This window comes from Pteropus alecto, unplaced genomic scaffold (assembly GCF_000325575.1).
Source record: "Pteropus alecto unplaced genomic scaffold, ASM32557v1 scaffold63, whole genome shotgun sequence".
In the NCBI taxonomy this organism is placed as follows: domain Eukaryota; kingdom Metazoa; phylum Chordata; class Mammalia; order Chiroptera; family Pteropodidae; genus Pteropus; species Pteropus alecto.
In genome coordinates, this window is record NW_006434897.1 from 8,366,680 (window position 1) to 8,393,944 (window position 27,265).

Below are 27,265 nucleotides of genomic sequence, written 5' to 3' on the forward strand. Positions count from 1 at the left end.
CTTGAACTCTTTTTTTTCATATAATTGCTATATTCTCTTAATATTTAACTGTCTTATTGAGTGTACAGAAAAGTGACTGTCAGCAAAGACCTGCTCTTGTATATTCTTGAATAGATTCAACCTCACCTTTCAGATTACATAAACTTTAAAAATCAAATAATAACCCGAGTGGCAGTGAAGGGATGAGCAGCAGGAGCTCACATACTACTGGAGGAAATGTACACTGGCTTTGGAAACTTGTTTGTCATCTAGTAAGTGGAAGATGTGCAGATTCTATGACCCAACAATACTGTCTATATATTATAAATAATAGCCCAAACCTAGGAACAGCCTAAGTAAGAATCAGCAAAAGAACAAATAACTGTGATGTGTTCATACAGTGAACATTATACAACAAGTAGGCAGATAACATAGTGGATGAATTTTATAATCATAATGTCGAGTGTAAGAAAGGAGGCACGAAAGAATAAGTGCAACATTATTTCATTCAAATAAAGTTCAAAAACAAAGCTAAACCATATTGCGGTGGTTAAAACAAGAAAAAACAGATACATACAAGCACGCCTCTCATCCTCAAAGTGAATGGTAATTTACAAAAACCTAGCCAGAGGCCTCATTCAATGAATATTGAATGCCTACTATGTCCTAGGCATCTGCTGCCCCCAACGAGGGACAGCCTATTTGGGGAAACATATAAGTAAATCTGAAATTAGGATATGCTAACATGTCACAATAGTTGTATTAAATGGTCCTTTCTTCAGCCTTAGTGTATTACTTGTACCTGATAATAAAATACTAACTTCATAACAAGATTTATTGCTTCCTGCTTTTGGCTACTGAAGAGTAATGGAAGTGCAGTATCTCTTCACAGTGAAAGCCCTCCTCTTAGCTAGTGTGGTGAAAGATCGAGCTTGTGCTGGAAACTACTTGGCGTGACAGGCCATCATTAAAGAATGTAGCAGGGCTTAAAGAGTTGGTGGACTGCACTTTCTCCAATGGTTGGATACCTCATAATTATGGAAAATTAAGATATAAATTATATTTCTAGAGGGGACGACTCGAGATGCTTCACAAGTTAGAAGTCATTTATTATGAGAAGAATTACAAGTGAGCCTACATTCAGGGATATGAAATTTTGGGATAAGAAACCTTTTGGAAATTATTTTTAAGTAAACAATATTATCCATTTTAATATCATAACAAAATTATAGAGCTATCTTTACTGTGGAAAAACAATTTATATGGACCTGTGCAATTATAAATATCCTAATATGTATTTTAAATAATTCGTGAGATGCCTTTAAAGACTTACTCTTTTGTTGTTTTTAATTTTTTTTGAATATTGAATAGCTGAATATTGATAAGAAGACAGCTTAGCTTTTAAAATTCACTGCAAATAGGCTCCATATAGTTTCCTGTTTTTATGCCCCCACATAGTTTCTAAGGCTGTTTCCCTAATACATGAAATTAAGGCTTAGCTCTGCAATAAGATTTCTAAGTCCAAAGCATACACAATTTATATTTTGAAAGCCCATATTAACTGAGCAGTTAGAATAAAAAAACTATTTGAGCTTGGCAATTTAGAGATATATATTCTACTGTATATTCATATTATTGAAGGTCCAAACATTTGGATTTGTAATCCTAATGTTTTCTCTGACATTACTCACATACACATTGCTAAACAATTGAGATAATTTACATTTATGTAATTAGAAATTAAAACTTTGGAAATTAGATTTCTAAAAGATATGACCAATATTCTTCGCTGGCTCATCTATCTGACTTGTTACCCTGGCAATTACAAATTTTATGTGATCTTATTCGCTGTTAGGGTCCTGTGGTGCATCCATGTAAAAATACAGTAAAGCTAAGGGGACATGGTACAGAACTATGCAGACAAAACTATTTTCCTCTTAATATGGAGTTTCTTAAAATTTATCAAAATTGTGAATCAAGTATTTAAAATGTACTGCTATATAAGTTGTGTGTGTATATGTGTGCTTACCACAAGGAATGATATATTTCATTATCTAATATGTTTCGGCAGCAGTTATATAAAGATATGACCTTAGTTTCAGTTATTTTATTAGGAAAATGAAACCCTTTTATTTATTGACGTTACAGCTTTAAATCCTTTGAGAGCCACTTCTTTTGCTGATCCTTTCTTTATGCTCCTAGAGCTGCACTGTCCGGTATAAAGCCACTATCCAGATTTGACTGTTGAACAATTAAAATGTGGTTTGTCTGAATTGTCTTACATGTAACTGTAAGTGTAAACTGCACTTGGATTTCAAAGATTTATCACAAAGAAGACGATATAAAATATTTCATTAATTTATATATTGATTGCATGTTGGGATGATCATATTTTAGATATGTTGGATTAAATAAAATATATTACTAAAATTAATTGTTCTTTTTACTTTTTTAATGTGCTTAGTAGTAAATTTAAATTGCATATGTGGCTCACATTTGTGCTTCTCATATTTCTATTGGACAGCATTGTTCCAGAGTCTATCATATTTTATAAAAGGAAGTTTGATTTAGAAAGACAGATATTCTTTCTTTCATCTCCTTTCATTCTTAGTTTCAAAGGTTAGAAAGTATTCTAAAACTGTTTATATATTTCAGCAGTTAAATGACATCTGTTCTATGGAATGTAGATGTGCATATAACAATGTACGTTGTACTGTCATTTGTTCACTGGTTATAATGTTGTATATCGTTGTGTTCTAGAATGGAGAGAATAAGGAAACGTGAAACAATAACTACCAAGAATTGAAAAAGGGGACATGCTTATAGACTATAGAAAATACCATTAAAAAGACCCTTGTCCTGATAACATCTAGGAATTATACATTGCGATCCAGAATTATACTGTGCCACAGTTTTCTTTGATCATAGCTGACCTGAAAACCAATGATAGAAAGATATATTTAGTGGTTCCCAAGCTAAGAAAAAAAAATTCCAATTGAATTCAGTTCCTATATTTTTCTCTTACACAGAAATGTCATTTGTGACAGAGGATGCAAAAAAAAAATTCATGTTATAGTCATAAACTCCTAAGACACAGAGAAGTTCTTTAGGCTTCTTATGATGCCAATGCAAGTAATCTTCTCTTAAAAAGTAATTGTCTCTTTTCCCCATCCCACCCCCATTTCCATGTTTATTTGTTTTGTTTTGTTTTTCCAAAAAGACATATTTAATGCCCTTCGTGGGTTTGTTTTCTACTTACTAAATAAGGAATAACACTGTTGTATTTTGTATTTGAAATTGTAAGGTACATTTCTTTTTTCTTTTATTTTTAATTTAACTCTTTGTTTTACAGATGAGGGCAGAAGTGCAGTTGACCAAGCAGGTGGTGCACAGATTGTAATTGACCATTTAAGGTCACTGTGCAGTATAACAGATCCCGCCAATGAGAAGCTCTTGACTGTCTTTTGTGGCATGCTGATGAACTATAGCAATGAGAATGGTAAACAAAATTGAAAACTTGCTTTATCTCTGGGGGAAAAATTAAAAATCATCAATACTATAGTATAAACCAGACATATTTAGAAAAATTATGAACAAAGAATTCATAAGTGGCATATAAAATTATTAATCAGCCAACATTAAATTACAGTGTTTTAAAAATACAAAATGGTCATAGTTATTAAATGAGACTAGTTTTTGAAGGGTTGCCCATGTTAATCAATTCCACAAACAAAACATAATGGTATGGTTTAAGATTTCTTGCTATTAACACTTTAAAAGGAAACAATTTTAAAATAGCTTTATGTTTATTGCTTTATATTATACCAGAAGAATCTTTAAAATATAAACTCTGTATAAGTAAAATGACTTTATCTAGATACTAGATTAACTTGTAAGAATAAAAAGTCTTTTCATTAAATCTGGCCTTATAAAAATAAAGTTCAGAGCAATCGCAGATAACTGATTATAGAAATTTAATAAATACTGTACACAGAAGTTTCTTCTCTCTGTAAAACATTCTTAAAACCTAGCAACAAATGGCATGTCCATAATTTTCAGGTAGCCTATATAGTTGTTAATTAAATGAACATATAAACAGTGATATGAAAAAAAAAAAGCTTCACTATACTTTTAAGTGTCGTAAAAATGTATTATTTCATATGAATTACTTTATGGATCAAGTGTTCAGATTCTGGTAGTTTTCTAGAAATAAGGTCTTTGTATGATTTCTTTCATAAGGGCATTTTAATTTGTAGTCTTTGACAGAGACTTTTTATTTGTATATTAAACATAATATTCTTTCATGTGTTCTAGAAACATAAAGCCTTTTAGGCATATTTTTCACTTGTTCACTTTTGGTAGTCATGGGCTTAAGGAAGTATACTAAATAATTTTTTAAAAAATAGATAAACATTGATGACAAATGGCTACTGACATTTGGCCTTGGTGTTGGAGACAGTAGCAAATGGCAGGGACTGTAGCCCATGTGCCATTGAAAGGGGAGCCACTACTGTCCTGTAGCCAGTTGTTCTGTATGGCAGTTTGGTCATATGCTGCCAAATCTGTTCATTTGGGGGAGGGAGGAAGCTGAAAATCCAGCTTTTCCTGTGACATCTGATTTTTAAATGTTGGTTACATTTGCTTTTTTTTAGCACTGTACAGGCTCAACAGTGTTTCCTCAGGTCATCCTATCCGAGGGACACAAGTTTTAAACTTCTAATTATCCATAATGATAATTAAAAAATAGTTTTTATTCATGAAATGGCTTGTCTGTTAAACTTCGGCTAATAACAAATAATATTTTTATAGGGTCAGTTCCCTTTATTTTTCTTGCCCTCTTGCGGAACAGAAAATGTCCTAAATATGAACAGGAGAAACAAACGACAGAGTCTGGGTTATCTACAAAATGAATAGCTAGTTCCTAAGTAATCGAAATTTGACCATAAAACACAGATATCTGAATTGCCTTAAGACATCATTGGTCAGTTGTTCATGTTGCTTCCTGTCCCCTCAATTTCACTGAGGCTTAGACATCTAAGAAAGTGGGACAAGTGCTAAGTGTAGGAGAATGGTTTAGAAAGATAAATGAAAGGAATTAGTCTTGCTATGCCTCACAACTAGTTTTTTGTCCTTTGAGGAAGCTGTTGCTCAGAAATTTGTGCAAAGCCTATCAAATGACTTAAATTGTCTTTGAAAACATCACTAATTCTAAATACAACTGTGATTGAGTCCCTCTAATAGGATATCACACCATGTAGGGAAGTGCACTGAGAAGATAATGATTAAAAACATGAGGGTGCACAGTCCAAATGCATAGCATATTTCTTTTGTAAGAGTAAATTTTTTCCCTGGTATGCAAGTATTCCCAAGAAATAACTTACAGATACTTTGGAAAGCTATATTATTTTTCTCAGAACATTATTGGAACAGTGGTGGTTTTGTTTCATTATTCTAAAAGCCGCAATCTGAAAGCAGCTTTCAAAACTTATTAGATAAAATAGAAGTAAAATTATCCTTAGTATTTTAAAGGAACAAATGCCAAATTTATAACTGTCTTCTTTCCTCAGCTTCCTTTTATATTTGTCTTTCATGGGATCATAGTTTGTGAAGTGATTCTTTTTCTCTAATACACTTTAACTTAAATTATATCTTTTTTGTCTTACACAATTATTAAACATCTTTGTTTTGATTGTCAATTATTTACTTACTCTTTTCTTTAAAATATGTGCTTAAAGACTTTCCAACTTAAATACTAGGTCTTCTTGGCTAACTTCAAATCATTTGATATTGATCTCGTCCACCTAGATGAGTCACTGAGAGAAAAAAAACAATAGAGCATTTTGAAACTTACAAGGCACTTATTAGCACTGATAAATGAAGTTCCTTTTTATGTGTGTTTAATTTTGAATTTAGTATACAAACTTCTGCTACTTTCTAAGTACAAATACTGAGTGATAAATACCTACCTCCTTGTTACTCTAGCAGAAAAATTAACTCTACCTTTGAACCCAATAACTTGAGCTTTATTTAGAGGAAGTTATTCTTTAGCTCCATTGATACAATTTTTTAAATACAAAGATAAGTACTGAAAATTGTCACAAAGACAGTTTCTCTGACAAGAACATTTTCAAATTGTTTATTAGTCCTAAGACTGGATTGACATCTGACTGAAACATAGGATATATTAATTTCTCTCCGTATAATGGACAGTCCTGAGGAGGATATCCAATTTTTAAATCCATTAAGTAGGTAATAAGTTTCCTAAACACATGTATAACAGATATATTATGAAAGTACTTGGCAGAGAAATTTTTGTGCCCTTTGCTAAAGTGATATAAAACTCAAGGTTCATGAATTTTAAAACTTTTGACCCAGTTCAAGACTAGACACTTTTAAGCTATGAGGTGAATATATTCATGTTTCTTTACTGGTGAAACAATTAAAACTTTTTATACTCAGATAAGTATGGAATATCTGAATAGAAAAAGTTATAATTGCTTAGCTAGAAAAGTTGTATCATGTGTAAGTAAAATCATGTTTAAATAGAATAAGACTGTTTAGTGAAAATCATTTCAAATTTATCCTTTTGGGAAAAGTCATACCTGTTTTTCACATGTCAAAAAAAACAACACTTCATTCTGTGGCAGTCCAAAATAGTCTGGGTATTTGACATTGTAGTTAGAGAAAGGCATGTTGACAATTTGACATTCTATTTGAGGAAATGTGCTGAACTTACTAGATTTTCTTTATCTGGTTACAACTTTAAAATTTTAGTTATTTTATAAATAAGGAACTCAAACCTATTATTGTAGATATTTTTATCTCATTGGTTTCTTAGAAATCTTTTTTTCTAGCTTTGGTTACCCAATGCCAAAACATTGCAGTGAAGACTGAAAATTTTGTTCAGATCAACCAGCTGTTTTCAAATGCAACGTATAGCAGGAGTTTGGAAAATATTTATTGATTGACTTTTCTGGATACTTAGTATTGTCTACAGCTTTATTACTAACAAAATCAAAACTTGGAAGAAAAATGTGTTTTTGGAATGCATTTTCTTCATTAAATAAGGTAGCAGCATTATATACTCATGCCCACTATATCAGTTGATATTTCCTATTCATATACAAGTCAGTAGCGGAAGGTGGCATTGAAAACATGGCAGTAGTAACAGTATTGGATCTGTGGTTAAAAATTTATTATAGTTGACCCACGGACGTGATACATCTGCATGTTTATTCTTGAAAGTTGATTTCAATTTGTATAGAAACATCAGTAATCTAAAGCAAAGCACCAGAATAATACCTTGTTAAGGAATTTATTGGCAGTCACCAATTATATTACAATGTGACCGTGATTAATCAATACATATCTCTTGGAAAACTCTATAATTGAGAGTTTAATCTTTTTCCTAATACACTATGCTAGAAACACAAAATACAGGGAGAAGTCTGTTATAACTCTAAAGCAAATTGATAATGATGATAAGCATTAAAACAAAAACTATAGTTAATTCTGTGCCGTAAGAGAAAAGTAGAGGAAATAAACATTCCATCAAGGAAGAAAAAAATTTCCTTCTAAAATGAGTAACAGATATACACAGTCTATGACTGGCTTCTTCATGTGACCTGTATTATATATGTGATATATATGTATATATACATATGTGATTTTTACACACACAGCTGATTTTTCTCTCTAACTTAATAACTTTCTGTTACTGAATTCCTCTTTTTTCGTGGTTCCTGAAATCTCTCCGGGATACTCTCATGATAATTCTCACACTTAATGTGCTTCATGGACTTATGATAACTGAACTATGGTCGAAAGGAGGCCAGCTGTGCAATTTAGGAAATGCAGTTCGTGAGATATGTTACTGGAGCATAACAATTGAATTTAAGTATTAAGTCTGGCACTTAAATTCAGTTGTTGAAAATAGGCCTGTAAAGTATTTTCTCTCCTCTAATTTAAAGATCACTTAATGTGTAATTAACCTTAGCTGCTACTTTCATACTAATCATTTTCCTAGTGAACTCAGTCTAGTAACTTTACTTACTTGTTTTTTTCTTCATACTTAAAATAGGAATAGAAATTAACGAGGAATAATTCTGGTTAAAAATTAAAAAACAGTTTGGCCCTGAGTATATTCTTATGTTTTGGTATTACTTTATTAAAGGTGAGAAAGAACATATCCTAGATATTAGATGTTTAGAAAATGAGTTGCTTTGCATGAGTGAGAAACTGTTTCCAAAGTTTATTTACTGTGGGTACAAGCTAATTAACAATTCCATATATTTCCTAAATACTAAAAACTTTTTACCTAATGTTAAGGGAAACAAACAAAACAATTCAAAATGTAAAATTTTATCTTCACATTCATTGTCTCTTAAAAATTACATTAATTTTCCAGCATACGATTTTCAGTGTATTTTCTGTTCATTCATCTCAGCTTATAAAGGCATTAGAGATGTACTTTTAAAATCACATCCTTTGAAGCCCAGTTTGTTAGAGTAGTCCAGTATGTCAAAGTGCATAAAAGACTTTTATTGTGCAGCTGAAAAGTTTTTAAGCTTTTTTTTTTTTAATGGTATTGGGATTTTTTATTTACTAACTGTTCTTTTGATAAAAAGTTTCTGAATTTTTACTGTTTGTCCAACAAAGCTTTCTAATCAATTTAATGAAGTAGGCTGCATTCATGGAATTCTGCTACAAATGCCATTTTCAATAAATTGTTTTACCGAAGGTTAGAGCAGTTGTTCTTGTGCCTTCTGCTAATTCTGCCTATTGAATTTGAGCAATTAGACAAGGTTAACTTCATTATAATCCTCCTAAATGATTACTATAATAATGCTGTTACTTAATGCACAGGCTGGAACTTGGTTTTTAGTAAATGTGTACCAAATGCACATTTTGGTTTTTAATTCCACATGGTCAAGTATTGGCATTAATATTCACCTTTTGCCATTATAGATTGAACTTCTGAATGAAAGAATCTGAAATTTTATTATAAAAAAATGAAATGATTGTCAGTTTTTTAATTTAAATCTAGTTTTAACCTTTAAAAGACCAGTTTCTTTCTGAGATGAAAGTATAGAGTTTTAATGATTTAAAGTTTAGCATTATGTTACAGAAATAATACTTTCTCAGAGTCTCATGTATTAGATTGTTCCCTGATCATGATAGTGCATTTAGCATTGTAATACTAAATAGATACCCAATTTTAACTGAGGGCAGTGGAATATGTTTGGGGTTTGTAATTCTCTAACATGTTTTCCTTTTATTTATTTGCTTCATGTGTGAACTGGAGATGATTAATCATAGATGTTATTGAATATTTTCGAGATTTCCCTCATAGTGAAAATTTGAGGTGGCATAGTTGGCTTTCTGATTTTAACTCATCACCACAAGATGTAAAGAATTCCCAAATTATACTTTTTCTTGAAAGACTCAAGAAATTAAGTAACTAAAAATTAAAAACAGCTCCTAACATTTATTTGATATTGTAAATTCTGAAGAGAGTACATAATCTAATCTCTGTTATTCTGCCCAGATTTAATTGTTACATTTGTATAATTTTCACAATCATTATTGGCACGTTTTAATATTGCAATGTAAGTATACATTTACATTTCAGCTGACAGGATTTCAACATCTGAAGCACATAGGGAGATTTTCTTCGTACATGGAATGCTTACCTATGTTTGAAAATGAATATTTAGATAGCAATGGCAAAACGGAAAGTCCATGCCTTGTTTTTATTATTGATGTTACTACACTGTTGAAATATGATGGTTTCAAAGCACATAAATATTGACTGCACACAAATTTTAAAGCCAGAGATGAATAATGGATTTTGACCACATGTCAGTGTATCTTTAGATCACTTAAAATATCCATTAAGAGAGAGGGCGGAAAAGTATCCTATGTAAATTAACTTGTATAAAAATTAATAATTCTGCTTTCTAACTACAAATAAAATCCAGTTAACATCAAACTGCCTGTATTTTATTTATGCAACAATTTTTAAATAATGTTTAGAAAATGGGTATTGGCTAGAAGTCAGAAATCTTTTGGTTATGTAACTGTATCTTGTTAACGCAGTTTTTGTGTTGCAAATAACATGTATGTAATTTTAAAGTGTTAAACATAATCACAGTAGTGTTCCACAGTTAATTAGTAACACTTGAGGGTTTTTTAAGCCAATAAATCAAGAAATTTTATTTTTTTAAACACATATGTTGGTAAGAGATACATGTTGTAATGTAAAATAACCTGGAATTTAGCTTAATTTGCTATATAAAAAATAGGCTTGAATTTATAGTTATTGTACATGTGGCCTGTGAGCAATGCCATATGATAGAGACTGGATTTATTTCTCTCAATAAGGGCTGCTTAAGAAACAGCTGGCAGCACTCCTCTCTTAAAAAAAAAAAAAAATCTAGTTTTAACCTTTAAAAGACCAGTTTCTTTCTGAGATGAAAGTACAGAGTTTTTTTAATCAGAGTAGACATATCTGTAGAAATTTCCTTTGTAGTAGTATTCATTATAACAAGAGTTGATCTTGTAGTAAGTAATTTAACCTGGAGCAAGTCTGGGGAAAAAAAAAAGCTTACCTAGATTAAGACTTAATCACTCTAGATGTCATTAGATTGAGACCAGTGAATGGATGTGCCTCTTAAGAATAATAAAACAGTTTCTCTTCTGTGATTTTGCTTTGGGGTTCATTTCTCGTTGCTCTTGTTTTACATTACACTCACTCGTGTAATTTTGTCCTTTAAAACTTTTACAAAGGAGAAATTTTGCTCTGTAGAGATTTTTATTTTCAGAACCCAGAAAAATACTTTTGAATCTCTTTTCTATTTTTTATTGTTAACTTAGAAAGCAAGAAATTTGTAAATGTAGTGTTTTAAATTTCCAACATTCTATATTAATGAATCTTGATGCTTTTTTTTTTCTTTGAAATTTCTGTCATTAAAAATTATAACCTGAGGCTTAAATTACAGGAGTAATCTTGGTGCAAAAACACATCATGCATGTTTTGTGTAAAGAGGGCTTTTTAAATAATTGATTTTAAATTAATTTTAATCACATATAAATATTTTTAGTTTTATACACTGAATTTAGAATAATAACAGCTCTCCACTTTTATTATCAATCATAAAATATATATCTGCACTTGTATATGCATAAAATTTTTAACCATGAATCCTTTTAGTAGCTGTATTTAAGTATCTTTACTTTTCAGTGTTATAATGGAGCTACAAACTCATAAGTGCTACTTCACTATTATACCATATTTCTATTTTTTAATTTTTTTATGTATATTTTGGGGGGAAATAAAGATGTGCCACTAGTCAAGGGCAATTTTCTTCATTCTTTATTATGCCCAAATGGTTTTTTTTTTCAATTTGTATTAGAACTTCTCATCAAGATTTATATTTGCTTGTTTTTATACTATATAAATTTGCTTGTTTCAACTATATATAATTCTTTTGACTATAGATGGGATTTTTATGCATGCCTATAAATAGGATACTTTTTATACTATGAATAACATGCATACCATATGTACATATCAGTGTAGAGACTGTGTGTTTTGAATTATATGTTTTATTTTGACACAGTTTCATCATTAAGTCCTATTTACCAACAAGCTTAATAGACTTATAACATTGTCTATAAGGGCCTTTTCTTAGGATAAAATAAACATGTTATAAACTTCTTAAGAAACCTTTTCTTTTTAGTAATTGATCAGCATAACTTCAGTTGAGTTACTGGATTTCTTGGCATACTTTTCTGGACCTATAATCTGTCTATACCAATGTTTTAAACATTAAATTTAAAACTCAGGGGGTAAAAGGTTCTTCAACTTAAGATCTTCTCTCCAGATCTCCATTCTTTGGAGTTTCCATGAGTGTGACCTGAGGAACTTGGAACCATTGAAATTCAAATGTAGGTAGGTAAGTGTTCACACCAGCGCATGCGTTGATTGCCTTATATCTCTTTGTATATGCATCTGTATTGCACCCCCTCAGTGCCTTTCTTCTTCTTCCTCCCCATAGACCATGTAGGGCCTGTGTCATCTCGACATTATGTAATTTTGTAATTCTGTATTTGGTCAGTATTTGTCTGTAATGTGTGTCAGGAGCAATTTTAAAATGTCTTCAGATGTTTATGACATTGTGCTGTCTGGACTGTCACACGTAACCGTTTTCTGTGTATGGGCCTGGATTGCATATTTGTGAATTGTTTGTTGAGCTCTGATAAACATTCCTCTGGAGTTGCTGGTATTCATTGAGGGATGCAGAAAGTCTCAGTCTTGGCATTTCACTCTCAGATATATCTAGAGAATGAACTATTTCTGGTTCTAAGAATTTCTTCCAGTTAGTCTTTGATTTAAAAGTCATACTCTTGATACCATTCATGATGGCATGAGTGTGTCATTTACTGTCCTTTGAAGTTCATTCACAACCTTTCTTTGGGCAATAAAAAAAAAAATTATTAAACTTATTTGCTTTTAGCAATAAGAATTAATACTAATTTATTCCACACAAACAGGACCCCTATATAGTGCCCCCAGAATTATTTATTGATAACATACTAAGTAACTAAAATAGGCAGACTCAATCATGGAATATTCTCCTAGGCTTAAGTGGAATTTCTATTCACATAAGCAAAATGAGATGTTCAGGTGCTTAGTTAATGTAATTTGCTCAAAATATCCGAGCACCAAAATCTGGCATTCCTTGCATGTTTTTTTTTAATTTTTATTTTTTATTATGACATATGCCAAGCACATCATTGAATTTCAGAATCTCTTTTCCATGTGTTTTTTTTTTTTTTTCCATCTCTTATAAAAATTAGATAATCCTTTGGCAATGGTTCTTAAACCTTTGGCCTCGGGACTCTTTTAGACAATTAAAAATTACTGAAGACATCAAAGAACTTATTGATCAATACAACCCATCAATATCTACTATACTAGAAATTTAAGTGGAGAAAGTTAAAAGTTTTAGTAATGCATTTTAAAATAACCCACATGTTAACATAAATAACATTTTTATGAAAAATAACTTTTCAAAATTAAAAGAATGCTAAGAGTAGCATTTTATTGTGTGTGATGGTGAAGTATATAATGACTGCAAATACAATTTGGTGCTACTACTGGGTTCATGCTGAAGTCCCAGCAGTTTACTCACTATTATTTTTCCACCATCATTGCAAATGTGAATACAGTGAAAAGGGATAATAAAATCTTGGTATTTTTATGAAAGTAGTTTTGACTTTGTGATCTTCTGAAAGGGTTCTGGGGATCCTACTTTGAGAACCATGTTCTAAGATGCCTGCATATCTTAATGAAAATTTGTATCAACCTGTTTGAGTGAAGTTTCTTTTTCCTCTTTTGGGCCTTTATTATCCAAGGAGAATGACTTGATTGCAGTTGGTATGAACAGACTTTAAAGTTACTTGGGTATAAATTTTGTTTTAGTTAGCATCATCGATTTGGATATTAAAGCACCCAAATACTCTGAAATGAGTCTGTCCATTGGATGACTATGTAGTTTTCTCTTTATACTTGTGTGTGGTATGTGTGTTGTATGTGAGTATATAATTAATTTGGCTCCTGGGTAGCTTTAAAACACATTTTCATGAAGCAATGTGATTTTCATGAATTGTGGCGGTTTGCACCAGTTACCATTGTGCTATGCTACTTTTTTCCCTCATCTACCACAATTTCAAGTACTACTGCTTCAATTCGTATGCCAAAGACTGTTTGTCCCTCTTTTCCCTGGAACCAAAATTCATAATATTGTAAAGGCAGTCCAAAGAAGTGGTAGAGATGCCAAGTTAGGAGAATATGAAGAACATCATCTTCTAAGTGGCAGTCTCCTGTCGAGTTATCTCCTTCATAAAATTTATCATTCCTCTGATGTCCCTGGACTGTTAGATTTTTATGGTTTGTGCCAACAGTACTGAGGGGGTGTGTGATGCTTACATATATGCAGACATATAGTGGATTTTGACTCACACTCAATGCATGCGCTAGTGCTCACGCTTACATACCTGAAATTTAATGATTCAACAGCTCTGCCATATTTGAAGAGGTAGTCAAAATGAATAAATAAATGAAAGTTAAAAATTCTGCTAAAGAACAAAGATCTGCAGAAGTGATCCAATAATAAGGAACTCTATTTACTGGTAAGTAATCAAAATAAATTCTAACTGGAAAGTTTCTTGGTGCATGATCATTATAAATACTATAACCATAATACAAGTATTCTGCCAATATAACATAGGTATAATACAATACCCTTTAACATAAGTAATTTGCCTATAAGGTACGTATTGTGAATCATTAATGGCTGAATTCTGTAGTTAGAAAAACTAATATCAAAAGCATAAAAAAATCACTTAGTTGAATATATTCTTTTATTTGTATCTCTTTTTTGGACAGACTTCATAATGCCATTGCAAAATTTGAAATTGTTTTAGACTATTTGAATTCTGTATGTAACTTTCCCTTTTTCTCAGGCCTGTTTCCTATTCCTGTTTTGGTAATAGTCCCCTTTCTAGTAGAGATGGGCCCCCACAACTGAATCAGATAATATCCATAATTATCCACTTGTCAGTTTTCAGGGGCACAAACTTCTTTGGCTATCTCTTCATACTTCACATTAAAAGCAGGAAAAATTGTCTGTGGCCACGCTACCCTGAACAAGCCCAATCCTATCTGATCTCGTAAGCTAAACAGGGTCGGGCCTGGTTAGTATTTGGATGGGAGACCACTCAGGAAAACCAGGTGCTGTAGGCATTAAAAAAAAAAAAAGTAAGAGATTGTAAACTGACAAGGTCCTTGTAATCTGTGAAGTCAACCAAGGTTTGCCTCGCCTAAAAAAAATTTAAAAAAAAAATAAAAGGAAAAATTAACTACAAAGATTAGGAGGCAGGAAATCAACTGGCATGGGAGACAACCTTATCTTTCTTGATAATCGCCCAACCACCTACTTATCTGTAGGTTAAGAACTATGAAGAGATTAGTAGGCAAACTGTCAAGGGATGCATGCTATGAAGAAAATGTGTTTTGTAAGAAGCAGGTTTTTATCTTTAGAGTCTCAATAGGTAACTTAATAGAATTTGGCGAAAAATATTCACTTGAAAGTGGCATGTAATTTTTAAAAGAATTTTGAAAGCATTCCCATATCTTTGGATGAACTAGTTATTAACAGTAACAGTATTTTGCATAGGGAGATGAGTGTTTGTGTCTTTTTTCTTAGCTTACAGTACTTATGGTTAGCATTTTGATTTATTTACCTTTAGCCTTGTTACAGGTATTCTATTATCAATGTTCACAAAGAGCTTTTGTGGAAATTCAAGGCATATTAAGTACTTAAAACCAATTCGTTTCTTAGAAAATTATCACAAAGCCATATTGACCTCATTGTATTCACCTCTCAAGCCAAATTTTTGTTTCTTTACTAAGATGATTATCACTATTATTAAATAAAAATTTGAAAAGAAAAATATTTTAAATCCATTTTTCCTCATTAAAACTACTTTTCTTCCTACTTTTCATCAAAGAACACTGCTGCAATTAAACAATAATTTTTGTGTATTATGTACTTTTCATTCTTTAAGGGATTCTAAAATTTTTGTCTTCTCTCTCAGTCTTTATTAAACTTGCTTTTTTTCTTATGCTTTCATATACTGTGATTTCCTGTAATGCAAATATTACTTTATCTAATCTTTTTACTTAAAAACAATGGTAATGTTTAATTATGTATACATCTTTAAAGCCTGCTTTGTAATGGTATAAGACCCTGTTTTAAAATTTAAAAAAAGACTAATGTTTGACATTATTTTATTTTTATTTCTAAATTTCTTTTAATCATTGAAAACATTCAAGACAACTCTTCTGAACTAATGTATTAAAATTTTTCAAGACAATTCTATGAATGGATTTAATCTTGCTTTACTGTAATTGAAACAGTATTGAGTTTGCAGTAGAAAGAATAAGGGGTATTTTCTTCTTGTTAATGCCTATTTTGGTACATAAACACTTTTTTTGTTTGTTTGTTTGTTTTTGCAGATTCCCTTCAAGCTCAGCTTATCAATATGGGTGTTATTCCTACCTTAGTGAAATTACTGGGCATCCACTGTCAAAATGCAGCTCTTACAGAAATGTGTCTTGTTGCCTTTGGCAATTTAGCAGAACTTGGTAAGTCCTAGTCATGAACCACTAATGTAATTAACTTATTAATGTACTTAACAATAAAATATTTTTTAGATGTTAACCACCTGAAAAGCCATTTAGATTATGTTAGTTTAATTTTTTTGAAGCATTGTAGGTACTTGCTTCAATGTTAAAAAAATAAAAAAAGACAGATCCAGTTATATCTTATGATTGTATTATTTACATTTGAGAGCTAGTTCGCTTGTATATTATTTAAGAGTTGAATATTTAAAATGATCTCCTTTGACTTTAGTATTTTTACGTTAGAGATGGTTTTAAATTCAAGTATTGTATTTCCAGGGCAAAAATAAAGGACTAAATACTTGATTACATTATCAGGTGAAAAAGAATCTAGCAGACTATGATTCTTCCTCCTTTTTTTTTTTTTACAAAATCCCTAAAACTGATAAGGGATTTTTCATAAGAATATATTTGTAATAGCATTAGAAAAAATTATAAGATCCTTAAAAATCAGAAGGCGGGCAAAAACAGACCACTGCTGGAAACAGCCCAATGGTAACGGGACTAATGACCCCAGCAATCCCGGCTCCTTTCTCAGTTTTGTTTTTCTCTATATTATTATTGTACCCTTTCTCCTGTCTTTTCTTCCCGTGATTTTCGATAGAAACTTAAAACTACTGGTCTAAATCTACTGCCCAGCCATGTTTATATAAATTGTTTATTATGGGGGCAGTGAAGCCAAATGATTTTTTGTCATAGCTAAATATAATAGCTACAAAAAAAATCCATTTCATGAATTATCTCCATTTTATAAATAAATAGAAGCATCAGGACTGTAACCTTGAATTTTCTAACTAAAAGCTCATGTCCTTAGAATTACATACAAAAATCTTGATTTCAGTACTTTACTTTTGGTTTGACTTCAAATTAAGAGAATAAAGATTATTTATCAGAATTAATTTTTAAAAGTCCTCTTTCATTGGGTTATCTGCTGGTATTTGTAAATGCTTCTTATCTTCTCTGCTTTTCTTCTTTTTCATACTGTCTCATTTCCATCATTCAAGTAAGACCAAGTTACTGCTTCACAAGTTACTATTTTTCATTATTAAAATGGAATGTGGGAGTTTGTGTTCAGTATAGTCTGTAGAAATAAAACAAATTATGTTATAATCCCTGGTGATGTCAAATCTTTGTAACAGAAACAAGATTGCATAAACCACCGAAATTCAGCTTCGTCTCGCTAGTCTATATTAAAAGTTGGATATGCATCCAATTTAGTCCAGCCAAATTTTATACTCTCTTCCCAACTGTTACTGCCTTTACCCCATTTGAAAGAAGAAAAGATAAAAGACAAATATTCCTTTGTTCACTAAGATTTCTACAGTTTATATCATGAGTCTCTTATGTCCATGTAATAGCTAGATAATACATCAACTCTGAAATAGGACATATATGCCCCAAAATACTTTTTCTCTTTTCAGTGGGCTTCATCCCATGAGTTAATGAATCACATAGTATTATTTTTTATTGGCACAAGTAAATATCAAATACATATCACATTTCTATCACACAATTCTGAATATATCACTAAATGCTAGTGTTACTTTTTGTTGATTTTTAAAATAAAAAATGTTAAACAGCAGAAATTTGTGTTTTTTCCTCACTAAAGCTATATAATAGCTTACAGACAAAATATAAAATAACAAGTGCAGTCATTTCAGAATTGGAACAGAAAAGGAAAATGAAGTCCTGTCTTTTTGTTCTCTTTGAGTACCAGTTTAAGAGTTCTAGAAAGATAATAGGAGGAATTGCCAAATAACTCAAATATCGCAGAAATAAAGAACATAATGTTTTAGATTGGAAGGGTTTGTCAGATTCCTAGCCTCATTGTTAAAAATAGACCCAGACCATGGCATATCAATGTGAAATTTAAAGTAATGGGAAAAAACGCATCTTACAAACTTAGGGAGGGAGAGAGAGAGAAAGAAGTTGCATATAAGAGATTATCAAGAGTCATCAGATGTCTCAAACAGTGGCAGCCAGAAGAAAATGGAGTGTTGCCTTCAAAAATTTGAGGGAAAATTATTTTCAACATAGAATTTTATACCCAAATTATCAATCAGTTGTGAGATTACGATAAAGACATTGTCAAACATGAACATCTCAGGAAATTGATATACTACATACCTTTTCTCTGGAAACCACTGGAAGATATCAAAACAAGGGATATAAATTAAGACAACGACATAAGAATCAGGAAACCAGATCCAACAGGAAAACAAGAATTCATTTGGTGAATTCCAGTATAGTGAAATGAGAGTCCAAAATGGTCTCTTTTCAAAAAGCAACCAGTCCATATTGGAATAAGTCAGAAGGCTGCTGGAGTCAGGGTTGGGAATGTTCTTATAGGAGATGAAATTGATTTAATACCTAAAATAAATGAGCTTAATAAGAGATGACCAGACATCTGATGGAGAATTTAGATTATAATTAATGACAAGTACATAGAAAATTAAGCAAATGAGAAATAATTCCATGGACAGTGCAATAGTATATTACAAAAATGCTCATAATTGATATAATCAAAAATACTTAAAACCAAAAAATCAAAAAGTGGCAATACAAATATATTATTTAAAGATGTGGAAGTAAATACCAGTGAATTAACTAAAAGAACTTTATGGGCTTGCTTCTGAGGGAGAAGAAATGGGAGAGGGATATTGGATTTTGCTGGTAGTATTAGGACTAACTCTCTAAACTCATATAGTTTTGATTAAAAAAATAAAATAAAATGAGGCTTCCAGCTAAAGGACTGTTAAGGATCCATGGCATATATATTCAGATGTAAGGTCCAAATCATATTTCATTGCTACCTTTTTTCTGTATCCACCTGCAGGATAGGTACAGATTTTGTTCTTTAATTTCTCTGTTAATCATAGTGCATTGTTTCCTTGTGCTAGCATATGGCCTGCATTACTTAGCAGTAGTAATTTTGTTTTAGTTTAATAAGTGTTTGGAGGAATAGAAAATGGATTGGTAAAAAGAGTGCTAAGACTATTATTTTAAAAAAGAGAGCACATAACTAGGTAAATGATATCTGTCTACTTCATCTATGATTTTATGTTCTGAAATGCATTCCATTTGAAGAATCATCTGAAGCAGAGGAGCAACCAACAATGTTCAGGAGTTAAGTCATCCCTATTTAAATCAAACTAACCTACTTTTAGGGTAAGGTTTGCTGACATTTGTACAGTATGATTTCTGAGGGTTTATGTAACTCATTGGACAACTCTCCGCCCCTACTCCTTTTTTATGGCACTAAGCCATCGTACTACAAGTCCTGGAGTAGATTTTCATCATTTTGGCCTCAATCGATCTGGTGCGTGTGCCAAAAGCAGCATGACAGCGAATCAAAATTGTATTAAACCCTATTAAAATTTATGTTTCTCCTTTCTCCTTTAAATTTGAATTTGCAATGTTTGATATTGACAGAGATTTCCTAGAGACTAGAGAACAGAACCTAACCCTTCTATTACTTTACATGTTCTTTCAGTCACAGATTTAATCAATAAATTTCTTTTGAGCACCTGCTGTGTACCAGGCATTATACACTTTTTGTCATAGTTAAAATAATTATACACTGTCCCTGCCCTCAAGGAACTTACAGTTTAGTCAGTGAAATGGAATTTTTTAATGAATTTACAAATAAATAAGCAGATCATTGTAAATTATGATAATTGCTAGTGTGAGAAAGTAATGGAATGAGGTGAGGGACTAAATTAGAGGCATAGACTCTAGGTGGGAAGGAGCATTTTCAGACAGTCAGGATTTCAAAATGTTTACCTCCTGTACAGTAAGTGTATAGTAGCTTTCTCGGGAAGCTGCTGAAGGATGCTTCCACTAAAACAAAACAAGTGAAGGTGAAGACATATGTAAGAGTATCTAATACAGGAAGGATAAGAAAGGATCCATCAAAATAATGATTAAGAGAAATTCCAGGTTGTCAGCTGTGCCCCCAAAAGAGAGCAACCAATCTAGATTGAATTTGGTCAGAGTTCTCTGAGAGAAATGTCTAAATAAATTAATAGCATACCTGATGCAGCAAAAGAAAATGAGAGAAATGAATTTCAGTTGTATTTTGGAGGCAGATTAATAGACCTTGGTAATGCGTTGGATGTAGTGTTGAGTGAGAACAAGCGAACAATAACTCCCAGTTTTCTATCTGCATAGATGGATAGATGGAGTGTTCATTTATCAAGTTAAGGAAGTTTGGAGGAAGAACAGAAATCAGAGTAATATCAAAAGTTCATTTTATTCATTGATTTTGAATGCTAGAGGTACTCAAATTGAGGTGTCAAATGATCAGTAAATAAATAGCCTGGAGTCCAAAAGAGGGCTAGAGATATGATTATATAAGTATCAACATATAGGTGCTGTTTTGATACTATGGAAGAAAAGTAAGTTGCCTAGGGTAAGAGAAGGACCAAAAACATAAGAAAGCATGCTAAGCAAAATAAGTCAAACAAAAAAGAACAAGAACTGTATGATTTCACTCATATGTGGAATATAAAATAGAAAGCAACAAACAAAACAAACTCAGAGACACAGACAACAGAAGGGTGGTCACCAGAAAGAAAGGAAAGTGGAGGGAGGGTGAAGAGGCTAGAGTGGGTCAAATATATGGAGACGACTTTGGATGGAGAGCATACAGATTATGTATTATAGAAATGTACACTTGAAACATGTTTAACCAACGTCACCCTGTAACTTAAAAAGATATGAAAGCAAAGGGTCAAGTCCCAAAGAATTGGAATTTATAGAGGTCCAGTGGAAAAGGAGGAGCAGCAAAGGAGACTCCAGAGTGTAGGATGGCCCAAAACTAGTTTGAAGTGGGTTTAGGAATCCATGTGAGTTGAGAAAGTAGCGATAGTGAGTGTAAACAATGCTATCAAGAAACTTGTTTGTGAAAGTGAACAGATAGGTTGGTACTTGAAGAAAAGTAGAATAGAGGGAAGGTGTTTATTTTTAATATTTTTATGTGAGAAATATTAAAGCATAAATGCTCTTGATGAGGCTCTAGAGTGAGGAAGAGAGTTTGGAGGTGCCAAAGAGGCAAGAGGGAATGAGACCCCAAGTACATGTGAAGAATAGTCCTTAAGTAGTAGGCATGTCAGCACCAGTGCAAAGCATACCAGTTTAATGATAACAAGATAGGATTATAAGTCACCTTTAATTCAGCCATGTAAAGTGCAGTCTGTTCTGAGTAATTTTTCTTCTTTGACAAAGCCTCAAAACTATGAATTCATAATTTAGTAATTTTATTGTTGCTATGGTTACCTATATGTAATGCTAGTGAACATTTTTTATAGCCTTGAGTATAATTGGGATAGAATATTTTCTTTAAAGCCTTAGACATTTTTCCTTTTCAGGGACATTAAAAAATGGCTTTGATTGTTCCTGAATGAGAAAGGTGTTTGCATTTATATGTAATAGTACAAAATGACCAAGTATTGAAAGTAATAGAAAACAATTTCTGGGTTTAATTTATTTGCTTACTCTAAATTTTCATTCCTTTTTTTTTTTCAGAGTCAAGTAAAGAACAGTTTGCCAGTACAAACATTGCCGAAGAACTGGTAAAACTCTTCAAGAAGCAGATAGAACATGATAAGAAGGAAATGATTTTTGAGGTTCTTGCTCCATTGGCAGAAAATGGTGAGAAAATAAATGCACCTCTTAATTTTTTTAATCATGTAGACTTTTTCCATTTTTTCTCATATTACTTAATTGTCAGCTATTTAACTCAAAACACTTCATTTTATTAATAAGTTTTATTTTGGATATCTCTAACTTTAGCTACAGTATCTACTCCATAACGATATCTACATTGGCCAAAGCTACTTTGCAAGTTCCTTTGACTTTAAAATCTTGGCAAAGATGGTTTTGTAGCTTACATATTCTTATGCCAGTCTGGAAAAGGCAGCTGAGTGGTTGAACTCCCATTTATATACCCTTTCAGAACAAGGGGGATAAAAGTTGGGAGTCCCAGGCCTGCCAAAAGTGTGGACACTGGTAAGCTACTCCCATCTTTGGGCAAAAAATTTTAAGGGATACACTCTAAGAATAAGAATGAATCAGATTAAACAAACCATCCTATATAAATAATTTTTCAAATACAGTGTCTAGCACATAATCAAAGTGGACCAGACACATGAGGAGGCAAGACATTGTAAGCAAAAACCAGCACAAAGAACAGGCAACAGCAGCAAATCTCCAGATACTGGAATTATTAGACATTGACTCAAAACAGGTATGCTTATTATATTGAGTTAAAAGCAAGCTTGAAAAATTTAGAAGGAAACTAGAAACTATAAAAAGTGACATAGCAAATTTTAAGAAGAAACAGTTGGAAATTCCTGAATTGAAAAATACAATCCAAATTAGCAACCTAATGGATGAGTTTAATGGCAGATTAAAGATAGTTGAATTAGGGAACCAGAGAACTGGAAGATAGATTGAAAGGAAATCCAAAAAGAAAAGAACTAATGTTCATTTAAAAAAAAAAAAAAAAAGATATAGAGGATATAATGAGCAGTTCTCATATATATTTTTTTGGAGTCCCAAAAAGTGGGGGGCAGAAGGAGTGGGCAGAGGAAATATTTAAAGAAATTTTGATAGAAAATTTATCAGAAATCAAAGATTCAAGAAGCCGAATGAATCTAAAATATGATAAAAAGAAATCTACATCTAGATACATCATATTGAAATTGCAGAAAACCAATGACAAAAGTCTTAAAAGTAGCCAGGAGAAAAATAGATTATCTTAAAAGGGGCAACACTTTGACCGACAGCTCACTTCTCAACAGCAACAATGAAAGCCAGCTGACAGTGAAACATCTTCCATGCGCTGAAAGAAAACAAATGCCAACCTAGAGTTCTAAGCCCGGTGAAAATACCTTCAAAGCTGAAGGTAAAATAAAATTATTTTCAATGAAAAACAAAATTCACTACCAGTATACTCTCACAAAAGGAAATTATATCAGGTTTTTGTCAGAAATAAGGAAAATGCTTCCAGAAGGAAGGTTACATCCAAGGGAGAATGAAGAGGGAAAAAACTGGTAAATATATAGGTAAATCTTAAGAACATTGAATATATAAAATAATTTATTGTGAAGTTTAAAACTGTATATGTATATAATTTAAAATATATCACAAAATGGATATATAAGTTTTGAGGGACATGAAAGGTATGGAAGAGTCCCAAGACCCTTGTGTTATCTGGAAGAAAGTACCATTAGACTCTGATTATTCAAGGATTTCAACTTTTAAGGTGACTACTAAAATAATTTTTAAAAACCATGTGTAATTACCAAAATAATGGAAGGATTTGTAGAAAGATTTATTTTTAAAATACCCCTTCAATCCAAAATAACAGAAGAGAGGAGAGAAAAGAGAACATGGAACAGAGGCTACAAATAGGGCATAAAAAATATACTAGATTTAAGACAGTGTTTCAGTAATTATGTTAGTACACGTGGCCTAAATGCTTTAGTTTAAAAACCAATTGTCAACTAAATTTTAAAAAACCAACTATACTTTTTAAAACAAGCAACACTGTTAAATATGAGGAAATTTAAAAAGTTGAGAATAGGATTGAAAAAAATATACTATTTAAACCTAAAGAAGGCTGAGGTAGTTATCTTAATATCAGATCAAACAGATCTGATATTAAGATTAAGACGTGCTAGAGATAAAGATGGTAACTTTATAGTAATGAAAATTCTAATTAATTTGGAAGGTATAACAATTATATATTACCACAAAACATGAAGAAAAAATATCCAGAACTATATGGAGAAATAAATAAATCCATAAATATTATAGAAGCTTTTAATACTTTTTTCATTAATTTCTAGAATAAGCAGATTTAAGACAATAAGTATAAAATATGTGAACAACATGATTAAGAAAATCGATTTAATTGACATATTTTAGAACACTGTACCCAGCCACAGAGCCCTTTCTTTTCAAGTACATGCGAAACATATAAAAAACATGTTATAAAACAAGTTTCAGCAAATTCAAAGGATTATAACCTTACAGAGTATGTTCTCTGACTTAAATGAATCGTCTGATAATAAAAACTAGGAAATTCTTGTATGTTTAGGTATTTAAAATTATACTGCCAATACTTTAGAGGTCAAAGAAGAATCATGATGGAAATTAGGAAATTTTCTAATAATGAATGTGAAATTACCGTCTCAAATCTTATGTGATATAGGTTAAACCGTACTTACAGGGAATTTTTTGCTTTAAATGAATGTATTAGAAAAGAAAACAGTAAAATAAGTAAACTCAATATTTATCTCAGAAATTTAGGGGGAAAAGACAAAGGAAGCTCAAACAACATAGAAGGAAAGAAATCTAAAGAGCCAAAATTAATAAAATAGAAAATACATAATGCTATAGAAGCATATAATCACTAAAGCCAATCTGAATTAACTGTTAAATCCCTAATAAGATTAATCAGGAAAAAAGAGAAGGCACAAATAACCAAAATCAAAAATGCAAAAAGAGATCTTAACTACAGATCTTACAGACTTTATTAAAAGGATGTTATGAACAAGTTGATGCCAAAACATTTTAAAGTATGGATGACACAAGAAGAAATAGAAAAGCTGAGTAATCTTATCTTAAATTTTTTCCAGAGAATAGGAAAAGCAGATACTCACCAATTTATTTTATGAGACTAATGTAACCTTTATACCAAATACCAACAAAGACAAGACAATAATGAAAATTAATGGCCAGTCTCACCATGAACATAGATCCAAATTTCCCTTTGAAATTTTAGCAAATTCAATCTAGTAATATATTTAAAATTCATCATCATAGCATAGTGGACTTACTCTGAAAATACAAAGCAATTTGATATCTAAAATGCAATTAACATATTTTATCACATTAAAATTTATTGAAGGGAATATATCATATGATCTTAGATTTAGAAATCTATGATTAACTATTCATTCATGATTTTTTAAAACTCTTTGCAAATCAGCACTGGAAGTGAATTAAAAGGATATATACCAGAAGCCTACAGAAAACATCACTCAGTGGTGAAACAAAAAGCATTTCTTTTGAGATTAGGACTAAGAAGGATCATCCTTACTTTTATTATTTATCCACTGCAGTAGAACAAGAAAGAAAAGATATGGGAAATAAATTATATCCATAAGTGATATGATTATGTATATCAAAAATCCAAAAGAATCTATTGATCAATTTTTAAAAATCAATCACAATTAGTTAAATTGCTAACTAAAACAAAAAAACAAATCAAAACATTGTATTTCTATATACCAGAAAAAAGAAAGTAAGAAAATACATTTAAAAAAATATATTGTTTACCATAGTATAAAGTATCAAATACTTTTAGAATGGACTAATAAAAGATGTGTGAGATCTCTGGCAGAAAACTATAGAAATTCATCAAGATAAATTAAAGAAGATCTAAATAAATAGTTATATATATTGCTTTCATGAGCTGAAAACCTTAATGGTGTGATATTATATCTCCCCATATTAATCTGTAGGCTCAATGCAATTCTAACGAAAATTCTAAAAGACCAGGAATAGCTAAGATAGTATGAAAGAAAACGGTAGCAGAATTGTTTTTAGTACATAACAATAATTAAACTTTTATTCTGATAAAACTGGTAATTTAAGGACAGTGTGGTATTGGTGCAAGGATGGATGAGAAGACCAGCGGAACAGGATAGCACAGAAACAAACAGATGCATTCACAGATGTCTATTTTATTAAGGGGAAAAAGGAAGTCACTGTAAAACTGTGGAAAGTACAGTCTTTTCAATAAACAGTGCTGGGAATATAGGGGGAAGTACAATTGGAGAGACATACATACCCCCACTTTATACTGTATTTAAAAAAAAAAATTAATTTCAGATAGATAATTGACTTAAATGTGAAAGTTTAAACCACAAGGTTTATCTTAAAATACAAGGTAGGAGAATATCATCATGGCCTTAGAATACGGAAAGTTTTCTTAGGTCACAAAAAGCTCTAACCATAAAGGAAAAGACTGATGAATTTGGTTATTTTAAAAGTAAAAACTTCCTTTTCTCAAGACACCATTAAGAGTGAAAGGGAAGACAGTAGGTAAGAGATGTTTACAGCACATATGACCATGAGAAAGTTTATGTATACAAAGTGTAAAAACTTGCACAAATCATTAAGAAAAATGAAGAAAACCCAGTGGGAAAATATGTAAAAGATTTGAGTAAGCACCTGACAAAAGATAAAACCCAAATGGCTAATAAACACATAAAAATATGCTCAACTCATTAATAATCAGGAAATGCAAAATAAAATACTGTATACCCACTGGAAAGTCTGATAATACCAAGCATTGATGAAGATGTGGAACAGTGGACACTCTCATTAAGTGCTGGTAGGAATGTAAATTGGAACACTTTAGAAAACAATATCTACTGAATTGCACACATACATTCCTTATGATCCAGCAATTCCACTCTTAATAATATATCCAGAAACATGTGCACCAGGAGCCATTATGGAATGTTCATAGCAGCATCATTTATAATGATGAACAATTATAAACAACTCATCCATTAACAGTAGAATAAATAAATCAGTGTATATTCATATAATGGAAAAATATATAGTTAAGAAAAGGAATGAAGTCATTTAAAACTAATAGTGTAGATGAATCTTATGACAAGGATAAAGCCAGCTCTGAAAAATATATATTGTAATTAGCAATGAATTTCTTGATCTAGAAAATATATATTGTAATTAGCAATAAATTTCTTGATCTAGAAGGTAGTTACATAGTTATTTGCTTATTAACAGTTAAATGCATATTTTACACACTTTTCTACATTTATGGGATTTTTTTCACCATTTAGAAAAGATTTTTAAATACATATATATACATACATATATATGCAAACAGTGGTGATAGATGTCCTTGGGCAGAATGGTGTTGATAAGTATGTGCTGAGCTGTCTGCTTTGGCAAAATGCCTTGTTAATCTTCCTTAATAAGGCTATCTAAGCC

General features: G+C 31.4%; 1 protein-coding gene and 1 pseudogene across 6 annotated transcripts in view; both read left to right on the forward strand.

The window, feature by feature from the left end:
• The window catches only part of RAP1GDS1 (Rap1 GTPase-GDP dissociation stimulator 1), a 133,831-nt gene that overhangs the window by 85,809 nt on the left and 20,757 nt on the right, over positions 1-27,265 (forward strand). For 4 of the 6 annotated variants that reach the window (XM_015588462.2, XM_015588461.2, XM_006910747.3 and 1 more), the window contains 3 exons: positions 3,332-3,478; positions 16,064-16,192; positions 21,755-21,880. In XM_015588462.2, the coding sequence (XP_015443948.1) occupies positions 3,332-3,478; positions 16,064-16,192; positions 21,755-21,880 (402 nt within the window). The remainder of the gene's footprint in view (positions 1-3,331; positions 3,479-16,063; positions 16,193-21,754; positions 21,881-27,265) is intronic. The other 2 variants (XM_015588463.2, XM_006910749.3) reach the window with 1 other exon arrangement.
• Positions 14,670-14,788, forward strand: LOC112478909 (annotated as a pseudogene).